We start from the raw sequence: 15,682 nt of genomic DNA on the forward strand, positions 1-15,682 counted from the left end.
AAAATCTCCCACTCAGATGGTGGGCTTGTCAATTTCTCTTTGTAATTCTGGTGCTTTTGCTTTCTGTAATTGAAAGCAATGTTATTAGGAACATTGGACTTCTTGGTAATGACCCTCTTTGTTTCTATTAATACATTTAGCTTAAAAGACTTTTCTGTCTGATATTAATAATGTTTCATCAGTTTCCTTTTTGATAATATTTTCATAATTATTTTATCCCTTTATGTCCAGTATTTCTGTGGCTTAGTTTTGTGTGTCTTTTGCTAGCAGCATATCTCTCAATATTATTTTACACCAACCTGATAATGTCTTTTAATAACAAATATAAATTTGTTCTTCATTTGTCACTTTGAGAATACAAAAATATTAATTTAGAAAACCTCTGTCAGACAATTCCATTGAGTTAATTCCATCTGGAGTAAATTCATGTTCTGATTGTTCATTCTGTTGGCCTCCTTTCTTAGTGTTAGATATTTGTATGCGTTTGGAACTTGGTGGTCACACCATGTTGAATGGGAAGTTTCCATTTGCTTTTTTGTGTTTTGGTTAGTTTAGTGTCGTTCATTTCCTCTTACCACCTCTGTGCTTGCCCCTCCATGTCCAGTGATTTTTGCCTCCACCTGCCTCCCTGGACCTCCATTCTAGCATTTGGGCTAATGTTGGCATTTTGATGCTCCAACCCCACAGTGACGTTAGGGATATTGCAGAACCAATCACCTGGCCAGCTGCTTGGCTTGGCTCCTGACTCCAAGACCGTGTCTTTGTCCTTCTGCTTCCCTAAACAGTGGGCTGGCAACTGTTTATTTCCAGCCTCCTTTCACAAGCGCCTGACTTCAAGAACTAAGCGCTGCTCCTATCCTCCACCTTGTTGGGAGCATCTTTGGTTCCTGTCCCCTTGCAGGAGTCAAAAATCTTGGCTTTTGAAATAGGCCTACTGGGAGCCTGTGGCTTCAGGCTTGCTAAGTGCAGCTTCAGTTCCATTTCTGATTGATGAAAATATTTGTTTTTGAGCTTGGTTATGTCTTTTTGATTTTCTTTTTGTATAGTTTAGTTATTATTATTTGTGTGCAGTAAAGGGAGTGGATCAGAGCATGACCTTATTGCACCAACTTGAGCAGAAATCTTTCTGTTTACCTCTCCAGCTTTATCTCTCACCATCCCTTCCTCTACAATCTATGTTCTAGCCACAGTTTCTTTAGAGGATCAATTAATTGAATGCCCTTCCCTCCTTCCCCTGCAAAAAGTTTGGATGAGATAAGACAAAGAGGATAGTCAAGAGGAGATTCTTTAAATGTCAGCTTTATTACAGGTAAGTTAATAAAGAACAAAGTTCTAGATCTGTAACCCAAAAGAGCTTGCTAACATTCTGTGACTGTCAACCATCACAGAATTTAGCCTCAGAACAGCCCACCAAAGGGAAAGGTTGGGTCTGCAGAGCAGACACCTTTACCCAAGATCATTGTTAGCACTGGTCTGGGGCAGAAACAAGGGAATGAATCCTCAGTAATTGGGGGTCTTTTTAATAGATTAACTCCATCCAGTCAAAAACAATGAGTCAATGAACGTAACAGTACTTACCAATTAAGTAAAACGCACTTCTGAATGTGAAGCTTAGTGGTGTAGGAGCCAAAAGTTATATTCTAATGGAATATCCTTCCAACACCCTCCCCCTCCCCCTGTGGAAAAATGGGGCCTGGAGGTTCCCCTAACACATGCCATGCTCTTTCTCCTTCGTCCAAGTCTTCACAGGTTCTGCCCACCTCTTTCCCTGCCAACTCCTAACTCATCCTGACGCCTATAATAAAAATGTTACTATTTACTGAATCCCAATTATGGGGGAGCATGATCACATACATTACCTCATTTAATCCTCATAACCCTATGAGGCATGGATTTTTATTTTAATCTTAGGGGCGAAGAAAGTAAGCATATGGAAGGTTTCTAGTGTTTCCACGATCACATAGGTAGATGGTGGAGGCTAGAGTAGGCCCAGGGCACTCTAGCTTCAGAGCTTATATTCTTTTCATTATATCCCACTGCCTCTCATATTTTATTCATCTTTGGACATGCTCAATAATATTTAATGGATGAATATGTAAATCAATGAGACATATTCTCAAGCTAACTGCCTTGAGTGGATTAAAAACAACTTCAATATGAGGATTCATAAAGAATGTTTAACCTCCTTTGGCATCAGATTGTTCTTCATAAAGGTGGATATGAGCATCCGATTTTGAAGGTATGTGTAGGGGCCCCAAGATTTGATGTACCTCTGTTGTCACCTCTGTCCAGCCCTTTCAATTTTAGGTCTTCTTTCCCTGGCTGCCCAAGAAGATAGTTGCTCTCTCTTTGTCCTACCCCCCTTTTGTCCCTGGCCCAAGCCTGTTGGCCATCTTAAAAGAGTGGGTTCCTTTGGTCCCTGATCCTTTGTGCTTGTAGAACGACTGATGCTTCACATCCTACTGGCAGCTACAGCACCTGTATGCAAAGACACCCTATATATTAGCCAAGACTCCTTGCACTGCAAGCCGGGCATGTGCCCTGACTGGATCGCACCAGTAACCCCTCCGCGCATGGGATGACACTCAACCCACTGAGCCACACCGGTCAAGGCTGTTGTCCTTTTTTTATTTGAAAATCTAAGGGAAAAGAGGTCATTGCCCCTGACTAAATAGTCAGGTATTGCATGTTTTAAACATTCTTGCAACACACCGGTTGAAAATCACTGTGTAGAAGAATGCAAGAGTGGAAAGAGCAAGGCTAAAGCCTGGTCATTTTTTCCCCTATATATTTTTTACATTTCCTACATTTCTCTACACCTGGTCATGTCTGGTAATTTTTTCTCTAATATCTTCCTTGGATACTTTGAGAACTAGTTGAAAGTAAGAAGGAACAGGTTATATAAGTAAATCAAAAGCCTATTTTTGCATACCAACTGTATTTTCCCCCCTCTAGCCTATGACTCAAGTTTCATTAACACAGAGCTAGAAGGAATGTGTGTGTGTAATGGGTATTGAAATTGTTTCAATAATGGAAAAGTAAAGATGATTGAACAAATACAAGTAATTTTAATATTGCAATACATAAGTGGATCTCAGGAAGGGTCCTATAAATCTGAAATATGTAGGGGTAAATGTTACTTGGTTAGGAATTTAGTAATTTTAATTTCCTAAAATACTATTTAATTTATATAGATTTGTAAAAGGGAAATCACCACTTGTGGCCACTTTGGGATGTTGTTTATACCTTTGATCAAAGCATAACCACTCTTGGAAGATGATATATTGACTTCAGACCTTCTAGAATAAGGTCTTTCCCTGTTGCTTATATATTTACTGATTTATTTCATGTACCCTCAGATGGACTCCTTCACGTGTTCACCTTGATAAAGCTGAGTCCACCTATTTGAAATCTGACCTTAATGTTCTCAAGGTTTCTTTAAAATTATTTATTTAGTTATAAAAATAACACAAACAGCACCCATGCAGGGAAAAAAAATCATAGGTAATACCAACATCTTAACACAACTGCTATACTATTTTTCAAATATTCCCTTTTGATCTTTTTATATGCATATTTTTATATACTCATAAATCATAATTTATGAATTTGCAACTTTTTAAAAAAACAAAACAAAAACAGTACTGATTCCTTAAAAACGCCTTTGAGACAGACAGACCTAGTCTCTAGCAGACAATACGCACACACACCCCATGCTTTTTGATGCTGGTGTAGGATTATAAGAAACTAATTGATACCATCATCAATGGCTTTAGAAATGCAGACTGCATTAACCCCTAATTTAAATAATGATGTTTTTACTCTCCTGAAAAATGAATTTTGCACAACAGGCAAGGCCAAGAAAATGAAAGGGGCACATATAAGCCTTCTCCTCGGGCTAATAGGCTGAGCCTGCTTAAGTCACACGTGTCAACTAGGTGATGGCAAGTTTCAGGTTATCTCCCTGGTTAATGATTTGGTGACAACCTAGGTCATATTTACTTTTCTAGACTCATGCAACTTGCTATTTCATCCAGAGGTCAATATTTGTTTTCCCTACTGTCTTCGTGGAAAATAATGACCTTGAAGGTAGGAAACCGAAGCGTTTTCTTTTCAGAGAGGCTCAGCGTTAGAAACCTACCCATAAAATTGAGGCACAGCACGGACACACGGGGAAGGCAGTGGGTTTCCCACGTCTAGGCCTCACAAGTGCCCACGGAGATCTCGCTTTGGACTGGGCACTCTGCTGCCAGCCTGACCGGGCGATGGCGAGATCTCGCCTTGGACTGGGCACTCTGCTGCCAGCCTGACCGGCGATGGCGAGGAGATCTCGCCTTGGACTGGGCACTCTGCTGCCAGCCTGACCGGGGATGGCGAGGAGATCTCGCCTTGGACTGGGCACTCTGTTGCCAGTCTGACCGGCGATGGCGAGGAGATCTCGCCTTGGACTGGGCACTCTGCTGCCAGCCTGACCGGGCGATGCCAGGCGCGGGCCCTACACACTCGCATGCCTTTGATCTGGTTAAGCAGGGCCCACGACAATGACGTCTTTTGTCCCATGGTAGGTAGGAAGATATGCAGAGCCTCTGGAAATAGTGCAGACTGGCATGTACTTCGCGTTGGGCCAATGCACACGAGGATGTGTCGCTTGGTTTTCAACCACGGCCGACTCTCCCCGCTTCCCCCGCCATCTAAGGGCCTCCTCTCCAATTCCCAGTCATCAGTAAGGACATGCAGAGGGGATGGAATGCATCTTAATATCAGAATAAAACAATCTGGAAGCGAGAATATGTATCACAAAGAATTTTTATTTTTTTATTTTTACGCAATACTATGGGTAACAGAATCAATCCACTCAGGCAGCTTTTAAGCCCGATTTTAAACAACACTGCTGTCTTCTGGGGTTTAGGCGCCTCCTCGTGAATACCTGGCATCTCCCCACGGGAGGGTGGCGGTGAGGGGCGAAGACGGCCGGGGCCGGAGGCTGCAGCCAGACGCCCCAGAAAGGAGCCCACCGGGGAGGGCAGGCGGCCATTTTGTCCTGAACACAGAGCCTGGCACAGGCTGCAGCTCCACACTGAGGGCGCCCTCGGGTGCCCAGCAGCGTGCACACGGGCCGCATGGAAGAAGTCTGAGACCTTGTCGTTGGGCCCGAGGGGCCACTGGCTGGAAGCGGGGACCAGACCCCCACGGGACACGATCAAAGGTAAACCTCAGCCTTCGGACCCTTCGCCCCGGTTACCCGTAACTGCGGCGAAACCTCCGCGCCCCGGGCCCCCTCTCTCTCGCCCAAACCCGGGTCCATCCCCCCGCGGGCGACGGCGGAGCGCTCGGCACCGGGGAGGGTCCCAGGGCAGCGCCGACGGGCGGCCGCCTCCCCTCGCGCGCCCGGACGGCGGCGGAGGGCGCTTCCGGGGGCGGCGGGCGCGGAGCCCGCGGCGGCGCGAGGCCGGAGCGCGGCCCGGCGGGGCGGGGGCGGGGGCGGGGGCGGGGCCGGGAGCGTGCGCGCGCACCTCACTCTCCGCCGCCCGGGGCCGCCCACTCGCGAGTCCCGGCGGTGAGGCCAGTCCGCGTTCGGCCGCCCCCGCCCCCCGGCTCCCTCCCCGGCGCGTCCCAACGGGTGTGGGCACCCCCGGCTGTGCGGCGCTGCCCGGACCTCAGGGGGCCGCGGCCCAGGACCCGGCCGCGGTCCCGCACGGTGTGGACGCGCCGCCTCTCCCGCAGCCGCCGTCAGAGCGAGCCGCGGCGAGGGGCCGGAGGCGGCACCGCGGAGGCCCTCACGGCGGCCAGCGGCCGGCGGCCGGGCCGACCTCTGCCCGCCGGAGGCGCCGCTGCTCCCGCGCACCCGGGGCCGCCGCCTCGCCAGAGCTGAGCGAGGAATGAGCAGGCGCCGGCCCCGGGCTCTCGGAGCGAGGGGCGGCGGCTCGGCTTCTCCCCACGCCGCGGAGCCGCGGGGGCTCGGTCACCGCGGCCGGGCGGGGCGCGGCCGGGGGCAGCGGCAGCGGCAGCGGCGGCCTCGCTCGGGGGGCCGGCGCCGGGGTTAACTCCGCCGGCCCGGGGGGGAGGAGGAGGAGGAGGAGGAGCCGCCGGCGGGGCGGGCCCGCGCGCTCCCGGCGCACGCCGGGGCCTCTCAGTGGCCGCCGAGGAGGAAGTTCCGCTCCCTGACAGAGCCGAGCGGCGGCGACAGCGGCTACGGCGGCGCGGCCGGGCGGGCGCTGGTCCTCGCGGCGCGGATGCCCTTCGCGCCTGCCGTCCAGTGGGCAGCGCCGGAGCCCTCCCCGGAGCCGGGGCCGCGTCGGGAGGCGCGGGCGTCCGAGACCTCCTGCCGCTCGGCCCAGCGCCGCCGCGTCGGCTTCCCCACGAGGTGGGAGACCGCCCTCCCTGTTGGCCGACTTCCGAAGAGACCCTGTTTTTTCCGCCACTGAGGTTGAGAGGTTCTGGAATCGAAGCATCAGAGGAGGTGACGTGACCCTTCTGTAATGTAACCCTTCGGATCTGGACAGGCCGCCTTCGGGGCCGGGAGACCGCAGTGGAGCATCCGCCGGGGCGCAGGAATGGAAGAACCCACCTCGCACCCTTTCTGCGGCGTCGCGTGCCCAACCCACCCTTCGGCATGAGGGGGGCCGCTGTAGGAATCCCGCCGAGGCCCTGACAGCCCGATGGCGACGGAGATACCGCGGGACGGAAACTAGGGATCGTTTCGGGGCCGCACGCGTTTCTGAATGAAATCGGGCGAGCGTAAAGAGGCGCCCCATTAAAAAAGCACAACAGCCCTTTACGAGGAGAAAAATTGAATTTCCCCGTTTTCGCCAAGGTTTTGAAGACTGTTGTATGCGTTGTACATTTGGTATAAGATGAGAACTTTATAAAGTACTCTGTCCGAGAGTGTAAACGATGACTACCCCAGCCCTGCTGCCCCTGTCTGGACGAAGGATACCGCCCCTGAACTTGGGGCCGCCTGCCTTCCCGCACCACAGAGCTACCTTGAGGCTGTCCGAGAAGTTCATTCTCCTCCTCATCCTAAGTGCCTTCGTCACCCTGTGCTTTGGGGCGTTCTTCTTCCTTCCAGACTCTTCAAAACACAAACGCTTTGACCTGGGTTTGGAAGATGTGTTAATTCCTCACGTAGATGCCAGCAAAGGGGCTAAAAACCCCGGAGCCTCCCTGATTCATGGACCCGATGAGCATAGACACAGGTTTGTTTATTTCAGAAGTTCTGGTATTCACATTGGGCAGAGCGAGGTATGGTTTATTGCATCGGATCTGTTCTATTTGCTTTTTCTTTTTCGGTAAAATGTCATTTTTCCCTGAGTCGTGAGACTTGTTTCAAAACTGGTTGAGTAGAACCAGAGACTGAAAGGGCTCCTCGAGCCCCATTTAAAGTCCAACGCCTTCGTTTTATATGGGAGGAACAGTTGCGTCCAGAGATAACCTAAAGAAATAGTGACATATGTTATACCTTCATTTATTAAGAATGTGTTGCATTCAGTCATTGTGCCACCCAGTGAAACAGATGATACTGAACCCTGACAGCTTCTGTGGGTTTGTCCTCTGCCAGAGGTCTCTCATTCTCTCACTTTGTAATTAAAGCTTAGTAGCGAATCTTAGCTTTTTAGGAAGACAAACATGGCAGGATATACCTGTCATTTCTTGATATGCAAAAATATCCTGATTATTATTTTCAGGGGATGTGTTTGGGTACTCAGTATGAAATTAGTAAAGTTAAAGATGTCATTGAATCTTGCCATATCACTTTGTGAGTCTTGTAGACAAGATTTGGTTATGTTTTTAAATTTAATATTGCCCTAAAACACACACACACACACACACACACACACACACACACACACACACTCACACTCTCTCTCTCTCTCTCTCTCTCTCTCTCTCTCTCTCTCTCTCTCTCTCTCAATTGAGAGGTGGAGTGTATCAAGTAACTATTAGAAGATGATCAATTAAAGGGTACACATTCTTTCAAATCACCAAATCTGAAATGAGCTCTTGGGAGAGTTTAGCCAAATTAGGATAAAACGGGAGCTCTAGTTACAGCCCCTTTAAATCATTTATGTAATTTGTATCAAAGAAGAGTTTGGGACAGTAGTTTCCTTTTCTCAGACCTGCAGTTGTGTGTTTTTTTAACCTGCTAAATGTTTCCCCTTTTTTCTCTATTTCTTAAAATAATCTTTGAGTATGTGATAAAAATCATATGCTTGAGTTGTTTTCAGCTGACATTAGTTTTAACTTTTTATCAAGCACAAGGTCTTGAGAAAGCTTAGTTTCAAATGTGAGCCTAAGTTAAATACTTGCAAAAATGCACTGTTGTAATGAGAAGTGGTTTTTCCTTTTTCTCAGCCTTGTTAATTTATTATTTGCTTGCTGATTCTTTGACTGTTGTCTGAACCTTATGGAGTAGTTACTTGAAAATTGTTTCATGCCATTATTTTGTAATTAAGTTAATTTGGAATTTTTTCCATCATTTTCAGCTTCTGTACTCTTTTGTGTTTATTTCTTTTATTTTGCCTTTTGCTCTTTGTGAATTTGAGAAAAATATGATGTGATCTGTGAACTATGTTGTTGAAAAATTAATACTGAAAGTACTGTTTTCCTTGAAAATTTTATTTCCCATGATATTTATATAAGCTATGGGAAATATTTGGAAAATATTTTTTGAGCTCCTTGATGGCCATGCATTAGCATTATTTGATTCTGTCTGTCCTATACTAAGCAGTTTCCTTTATATTTTAAGTGTGGTCTAAAGGTTTAAAAATATATATGGCAACCTTCTAGTTTAAAAACACATAGAAAAATTCTCAGTTAAGTAGAATTAAGATTTAGAATGTGAATGAAAATACAGATATGTACATTTTATTCACATTTTTAAAAGCCTATTTAAATCTCTTAAGAATTCTGAAATTTATATAGCCTGTGAACACATATGCTTGTGTATTGCTGCTATCCAAAACTGTTGGGTTCCTGAGTTTGGAGTGAGAGACTGGTTATTGAATTCTGATAGCAAGGGATAGTAAGTGACCCAAATCCTGAGTTTTGGGTAGTGAGAGTCTGGGTAGCAAAGTGATATATGTGAAAATTTATTTAAATCTGTTTGGTTCCTGAGTTTTGGAAAACAAGAATTCAAATAGTGAGAGTTCAGGTAGCCAGGGATCTCTGTGCATAAATTTCTGGGTTTTATCAGTTGTTTTTATATTTGCTTATAGTATGTTATCAGTTCTTGCTTAACCATATCTGAAAACACAGGCTATTAATGATAAGAATTGTAATTGGATCAATGAAGTGCATTTCAAGTTAGAGATGATTCACATAAGTTCAAAGTGTGAGACATAAAACATCAAATCATTTATAAACATTAACTTATTTAAAAATAATTCAGAAAGATAGCATTGTAACAGAATTAGTTTGTATTAAGAGCATACCTAATTTGAGTGTGGGTCAAAAACCATCTTTCTTAATTTGGAAACTATAAATTGATAATTTGTGTGGAGAAGGGTGCAGGATAGAGGGATGCGGATAAGTAATGGAAAATAAATCATGGCCATTATTTCTTACTCATAGTATTTAAGAGATACTTTTTGAATTGGCTTTTCTTTATTAATGAATTAGTTTATTGTAGTAGTTAAGTGCTTAAGCTTTGGAGTTAGACTACATGGATTCATACCCTGATTAGATGTGTGCTTTTGAGCAAATTTTAAAACTTGAAGTTGCTACCTCTGTATGACAATGGCATCTATTTTACAGATTGTTATATTGAATGAGATAGTACAAAGTTCTTAGCATAGTTCCTAGCATTTAGTAAATGCTCAGTAAATATTAGCTTTTATTATCAATAATTGTAGTTAAATGTCTTTATTGATATTAGAGAGAGAGGAAGGGAGAGAGTGAGAAACATCGATGTGAGAGAGAAACATCCATCAGCTGCCTCTTGTACGCACCTTGATATGGGACTGAACCCACAACCTGGGCATGTGCCCTGACTGGGAATTGAATCTGCGGCCTGTAGGTGCACCAGACGATGCTCAACCAACTGAGCCATACCAGCCATGGCAATAATTATAGTTTTAATTGAATATTTTAATTCTGAGTCGTCTTACCTTTAAATACTGTACATGTTTCTGAAAAGTTAGGCACAGATTAATATTTTTGAAGTACATCAGAATCTTGTCGTCTAAAGGAACATTTTATAACCAAACCAGTTAGCAACAAATGTGTGTCGCAGGTCTACTCTGTGTAAGGCCCCGCTTTTATGGACCATCTGGGGGGGCAGTGATGGGCATTAAATGAATAAATTTGTTTTTGAGCTGTGATGAGTGTTTGGAAGTTGTTCTCAGTGCTATCAGAGCACACACATTGTGATTTAGCCTGTGGAGGCCCCAGAGTGGGGGCAAGGTTGGGGGTGGCAGTGAAATAGAGAAGGCCTCCTTGAGAAAGCAATGGCTTGGAAACTTAGAACAAGTGGGAGATCTTTGAGTGAAGTAGAGATGTGGGGGGAAAGTGATTAAAGCACAGGACACGCCCAGCCGGTATTGCCCAGTGGTTGAGTGTGGACCCATGAACCAAGAGGTCACCTGTTGGTTTCCAGGTCAGGCTTGATCCCCAGTAGGGAGTATGCAGGAGGCAGCCAATCAGTGACACTCATCATTGATGTTTCTCTCTCTCTCCCTTCCTCTCTCAGAAATCAGTAAAGATATGTTATTTTTTAAAAAAATCTAGACTTCTGATTTTTCTTGAAAAATTAGAGGATATGGAGGCATCCAAGTCTGTATGTTCAGAGGGCAGCACTCAGCTGGATCTGGGTAGCAGCTACTATCTCTGGAGGGACTTGTGCTCCTCACTTTATGCCACTCAATTAAGTTGCCAGATAACTAAATCTAGTGAATCAATATTTAACCTGGTTGTTGTTGAGTAAAGAATCTCTAGGCAGGATCCTGGAGTGTTTGTAAAGTGTTTCTATGGGAAGTTATTGAAGGGTTTTCATTAAAGCACAGGAATGACATAGTTATTGAAAAATGAATTGCAGTATAAACACTGGGTTGGAGAGGCGCAGGAGGAGATGTAGTGAACTCAGGAGGTTCTAGGTAATGGAGGATATTGGCTTAGACCACAATGGTGGTGGTGGTGAAGGAGAAAAATTAGTAGAGAAAAGTGGTTGATTCAAGAGACGTTAAACTCTTAAGTTTCACAGAAATTGGTGGTCAATTGACTATGGGGGGCTAAAGGAGGAGGAGGAGTGAGTCCAGGATAACTCCTAGTTTCTGGGTGATGTGGCTGTGGATTACTAAGAAATATATATTATATTTAATTAGATTTATGTAATTGATATTACATGAATTTAAGATAAAGTATTTTTATCAGAAAACCTATATATTCCCTTTCTATTCAGTGGTTCATAAATAATTCAGAGTTTACAAACAATATATACCTTCCAGATGATAATATGAAGTGTATAGTTTGGTATTGATGATAGTCATTTTTAGCATGTGTGATTTTAAAGTAACCAAAACAGGTATTGGTTATAATAAACATGAATGTTGTTATAAATATATACTGATATACATAAAGTATCATGTTCATTTTTTGTGTATATAATAGACCTAATTAAAATGTTACTTACTAATTTCTTTTGAAACACATTTGTTTTATATAATAGTATTATATAAATGGGCTTTTTTTGTTGTTGTTGTTTATTTATTTGAATTGCCAGTAGGTTTCATCCACCTGTGAGGGTTTTGTTAGTCTGAATTGAATACTTGAGGATCAGGTGTATGTTAACTTCTGATTTTTCCTCAAACAGAAAGAACATAGGCTTAGGAGTTAGAAGGGCCTGAAGTTGCATCTTGGTTCTACTAACGAGCTGTGTGACATTTAACTAGACATAATCACTCTAAACCTGTGTTGGCCGATATAGTAGTCATTAGTGATATGTAGCTATTGAAATTGAAATGTGGCTAGTTCAAGTCACAGTGTGCTTTAGTGAGAGTTTCTAAAGTTTTTCATGTCATGATTTGTATTTTTTGCTTGATTCAGTTGGCCTTTTATTGCAGAAGTAGAGATCTAAGATCTCACTTTTATTATTTAAATTTTCTTTTTTCATGTCATTCTTCTTCCATTCTTTTTCCCCCTCTCCTGCTCTTTACTTGGTGCGTTCTGCTTTTTTGGGGGGGTTACATCACTTTACCCTCTAAGTGTGCTGAACTTTCCCTTGCGGTGTATTTCCCCTCATTGGCTCATGGTTATTTTTCCTACGTCTCTTTACTCAGATGGGAATAAGATAAGGTTGGTTTGTGCTTGATATTTGTCCACAGTCTGTAATGTAGATGCCTTTGCTACATTTTTTGTATACTTAATATTGAGTACCCTTTTCAGCTGTGTAGTTGGTCAGTTGATCTGTACAGCTCTCAGTCTATTTCTCTCTATTCTACTACAATGGTAGAGTCTTTTGTCCTCTCAGTTGTTTTGGTGATGAGGTAGATTTTATGTCATTCCCAAATTCATAATACAATTGGCAGCATGGACAGCTACTGAGATTTCTTTTGTCTTACTCCTTACCACCTAGAACACAGTTTTTCATTCTGCTTCTCATGCAGTAATTTCCCCTGTGCTCCAGGAGTTGCTCTCACAAAAACCTAGCTAGTTTAGGTAATAAGGAAAGAATTGGGAAAGGCAAGTTGAACAGTACTCTGACTGCATCTAGGTCTCTGTCCCATATTCTCCTTGGGACAGACCCTTGGTCTCTGAGATAAGTTACACTTGGGGTAGGGTAGTAGTTTGGGTATTTTTTGTTTCATGAGGTAAGGCTTGGTGTTCTGTATATTCTAGGTATGGTTATAAGTTAGTAAACAGTTCTTCCAGGTCCTGACATAATGGCTCTTACTTCTTTGATAGTCTGAGTTTTTACTATTTTCTTCATCTTTCTGGACTATTACTAGTGATTTGGAGAAGAGGCTGTAGTTTGGGACTGCTCACCAGATGACATTTTATATACTCTTCTTTAAAGCCTAATTTTGATCCTAAGCAAAGTGACAGTAACTTTGCTTTTTTTTTAGTTCAGCATTATAAAATCACTGAACATATCAGTATGTTTTTTATTCTTGTCAGAAATGAATAAAGTATTAGTATGATATGGTTAAAATGCAGAATGCCACGGTTTAAGCCCTGATTTTTATGTTGTTCAGTAAGTATTGGAAGATCCAGGAAATGACATACTGTACAATGCCCCACAAGTTGAATGTTAATAATAGGTGAACAGTATTTTTGGATGAAGTTAAATGTTTCAAGGAAATAAAATTTGTTTAACCATTAATTTATTTGTTCTAAAAGCTGTATTAGCCTTTTCAGAATTTTTCTTGGGTCTTATAAGAAGTGTTGTACGGCTATGAAGTGTTTATTTACTCTTATTTATTAATGTTTATTTTGGACTTTCTTATTAAAGAATCAAACACATAATCTCAGAATAGTCTTGAATTAACATAGATTTATGTAGATTATGTAAGCTTTTATAACATGTAGTTTAAAATTAGAAGTTTACCCTCTTCTACCTCCCCCTACCTCCCCTTCCCTCTGGCAATCACCATACTATTGTCTGAGTCCATGAGTCTTTATTTTCTTCACTTAATCTCTTCACCCTTCTCACCCACCCCTCAACCCCCTCCCCTCTGACAGCTGTCAACCCGTTCTCTGTATCCATGAGTCTGTCTCTACTTTGTTAGTTTATTTTGTTCATTAGATTCCATATGTAAGTGAAATCATACAGTACTTTTTCTGACTGGTTTATTTTACTTAGCATATTGTAGAATTGTTTACCTGAAACCTATATAATTTTATTAACCAATGTCACCCCAATAAATTCAATAAAAATAAATTAAAACAATAAAATTAGATGTTATTTTTATCATCATTTATTATAAAACCATGCTTGAAATTACTTTGGGTGATATGCATTGAATCTTATTCTCTAATAGTGTTCTCTGATCTACATGGTTCTTGTTAATGTTAATTTACCCATTAACAGCTGAGATTGCCCAAATTCACATATAGATTTAGTCTCTTACCTCTGCTCCCTCTAGGTAGCCTTTTTTCTATGTACTGTTATCTTTCTAATGTATTGTCTGTGATTGCATATTTATAGTCATTTGCTTCTCTGTCTTTCCCAATACATCATGGGCTCCTTGAAGACAAATGACTGTCTTTTATTTATCTTTATATCTCCAGTGCTTGAAATGTCTTTAGTAAAAGCATTTATCTATTGAATAAATGATGTCCATGGCAAGGTGACAAATTCCACAAGAGAAAGTATAAACAGAAAGCAAGGAAGAGTTGAGGGAGAAGATATTAAAGTAGGAAGAATGAGGTCTTAGAGTGAGGATAGTTTTAATAAAGGCCCTTTATAGGAAATAATTTAAAATTAGGGAATAATTTGTATTGATCTTATCTAGAACATACTTATTCCTGTGAGTGTATCTAAGGTATTTGCATGCCCTCCCATTGAATTTCTCCTTGTTTAAGAACAAAAGGAAGAGAACAATAAAGAGTGTGTGATGACTGTTTTCACACATTTCACCTATAGTCTTCATGTCAGATCTGTAACTTAGGTATTATCTCATTTTTACAAATACGGATACCACAAAACTTAGATCATGCTGAAAGTTGGAAGGTTGGCACCACAGAAGCCAAACATCTAGTCAGTAGAACATGGTAAACATTAATGTAATTGAACAACTAGGCAAATGTACTATTGTTTGAAATTTTTATAAAAATATTTAGGCTGACTCTACATATCATTGGCAAGGAAAATCATTTTGCTATTTTCATTTTCAATAATTGTGCAAATTCAGTCATAAAACCCAATCTGCAAGTAAATCTTCAGTTCATTCTTCATGACAGCCATGTTCTAAAAGGAAAATGTTCCAAGGAAAATTCCATGGCAATCAAGGTAAACTTTTATGACTGAATTCCAAGATAGATAATTGGAATGAATGCCCCTTGAAGATTTTTTTTTCCAGAAGGAGAGCACCATTGAATATTTAAAAGCATTAGGCTCAGTGTTAAGAAATAGATAGAAACTAGGCTCTAGTTTCAGCATCGTCCTTACTTGTTGGAGTGTATTTAGATAAGCTATTAACTTCTCTGTGCCTTATTTATGAAATGAGGAAATTGATTGAATCGTTAAAGATTACTTCCAGCTCATACATATGAAATACAAGTAATTTTATGAAGTAGGGAACTGAAGAATGTGCAGTAATTTAGTTCCAAGACATCACAAATACTGTGAAAATAAAATGTATTCTAAGTAGAATTAGCAATGCCATTTTTATATATAAATTAAGGTTTAAAAATTATAAATGACTATAATTCATTTGTATATTACAGCAGTCCCCCTTGTCCATGGACTTGCTTTTTGCTGATTCAGTTACCCGTGGTCAAAAATGGGAAATTTCAGGAATAAACTGTTCATAAGTTTTAAATTGTGTGTCATTCTGAGTAGCATGATGAAATCCCATTCCATCCTGCTCTGTCCCTCCTGGGAAGTGAATCATCCCTTTGTCCAGTGCTGTATACACTGCCTGTCTGTTAGTCACTTAGTAGCCCTCTCATTTATCAGATTGACTGTCCTGGGATTGCAGTGTGTTTGTGTTTAAGACACCCTTGCTTTACATAATAATGGCCCCAA

The 15,682-nt window shown here is 42.3% G+C and overlaps 1 protein-coding gene across 3 annotated transcripts in view; it reads left to right on the plus strand.

Moving 5' to 3' along the window:
• The window catches only part of MAN1A2 (mannosidase alpha class 1A member 2), a 164,945-nt gene that overhangs the window by 99,237 nt on the left and 50,026 nt on the right, over positions 1-15,682 (plus strand). For 2 of the 3 annotated variants that reach the window (XM_016223382.2, XM_087827784.1), the window contains exon 1: positions 6,305-7,196. The exons of the other annotated variant lie outside the window; for it this stretch is intronic. In XM_016223382.2, coding sequence (XP_016078868.1) covers positions 6,895-7,196 — 302 coding nt within the window. In that variant the 5' untranslated portion in view covers positions 6,305-6,894. Of the gene's footprint in view, positions 1-6,304; positions 7,197-15,682 lie in introns of those variants that run through there. 3 annotated transcript variants of the gene reach the window in all.

Source organism: Miniopterus natalensis, chromosome 19, assembly GCF_054644295.1.
Source record: "Miniopterus natalensis isolate mMinNat1 chromosome 19, mMinNat1.hap1, whole genome shotgun sequence".
NCBI lineage: Eukaryota > Metazoa > Chordata > Mammalia > Chiroptera > Miniopteridae > Miniopterus > Miniopterus natalensis.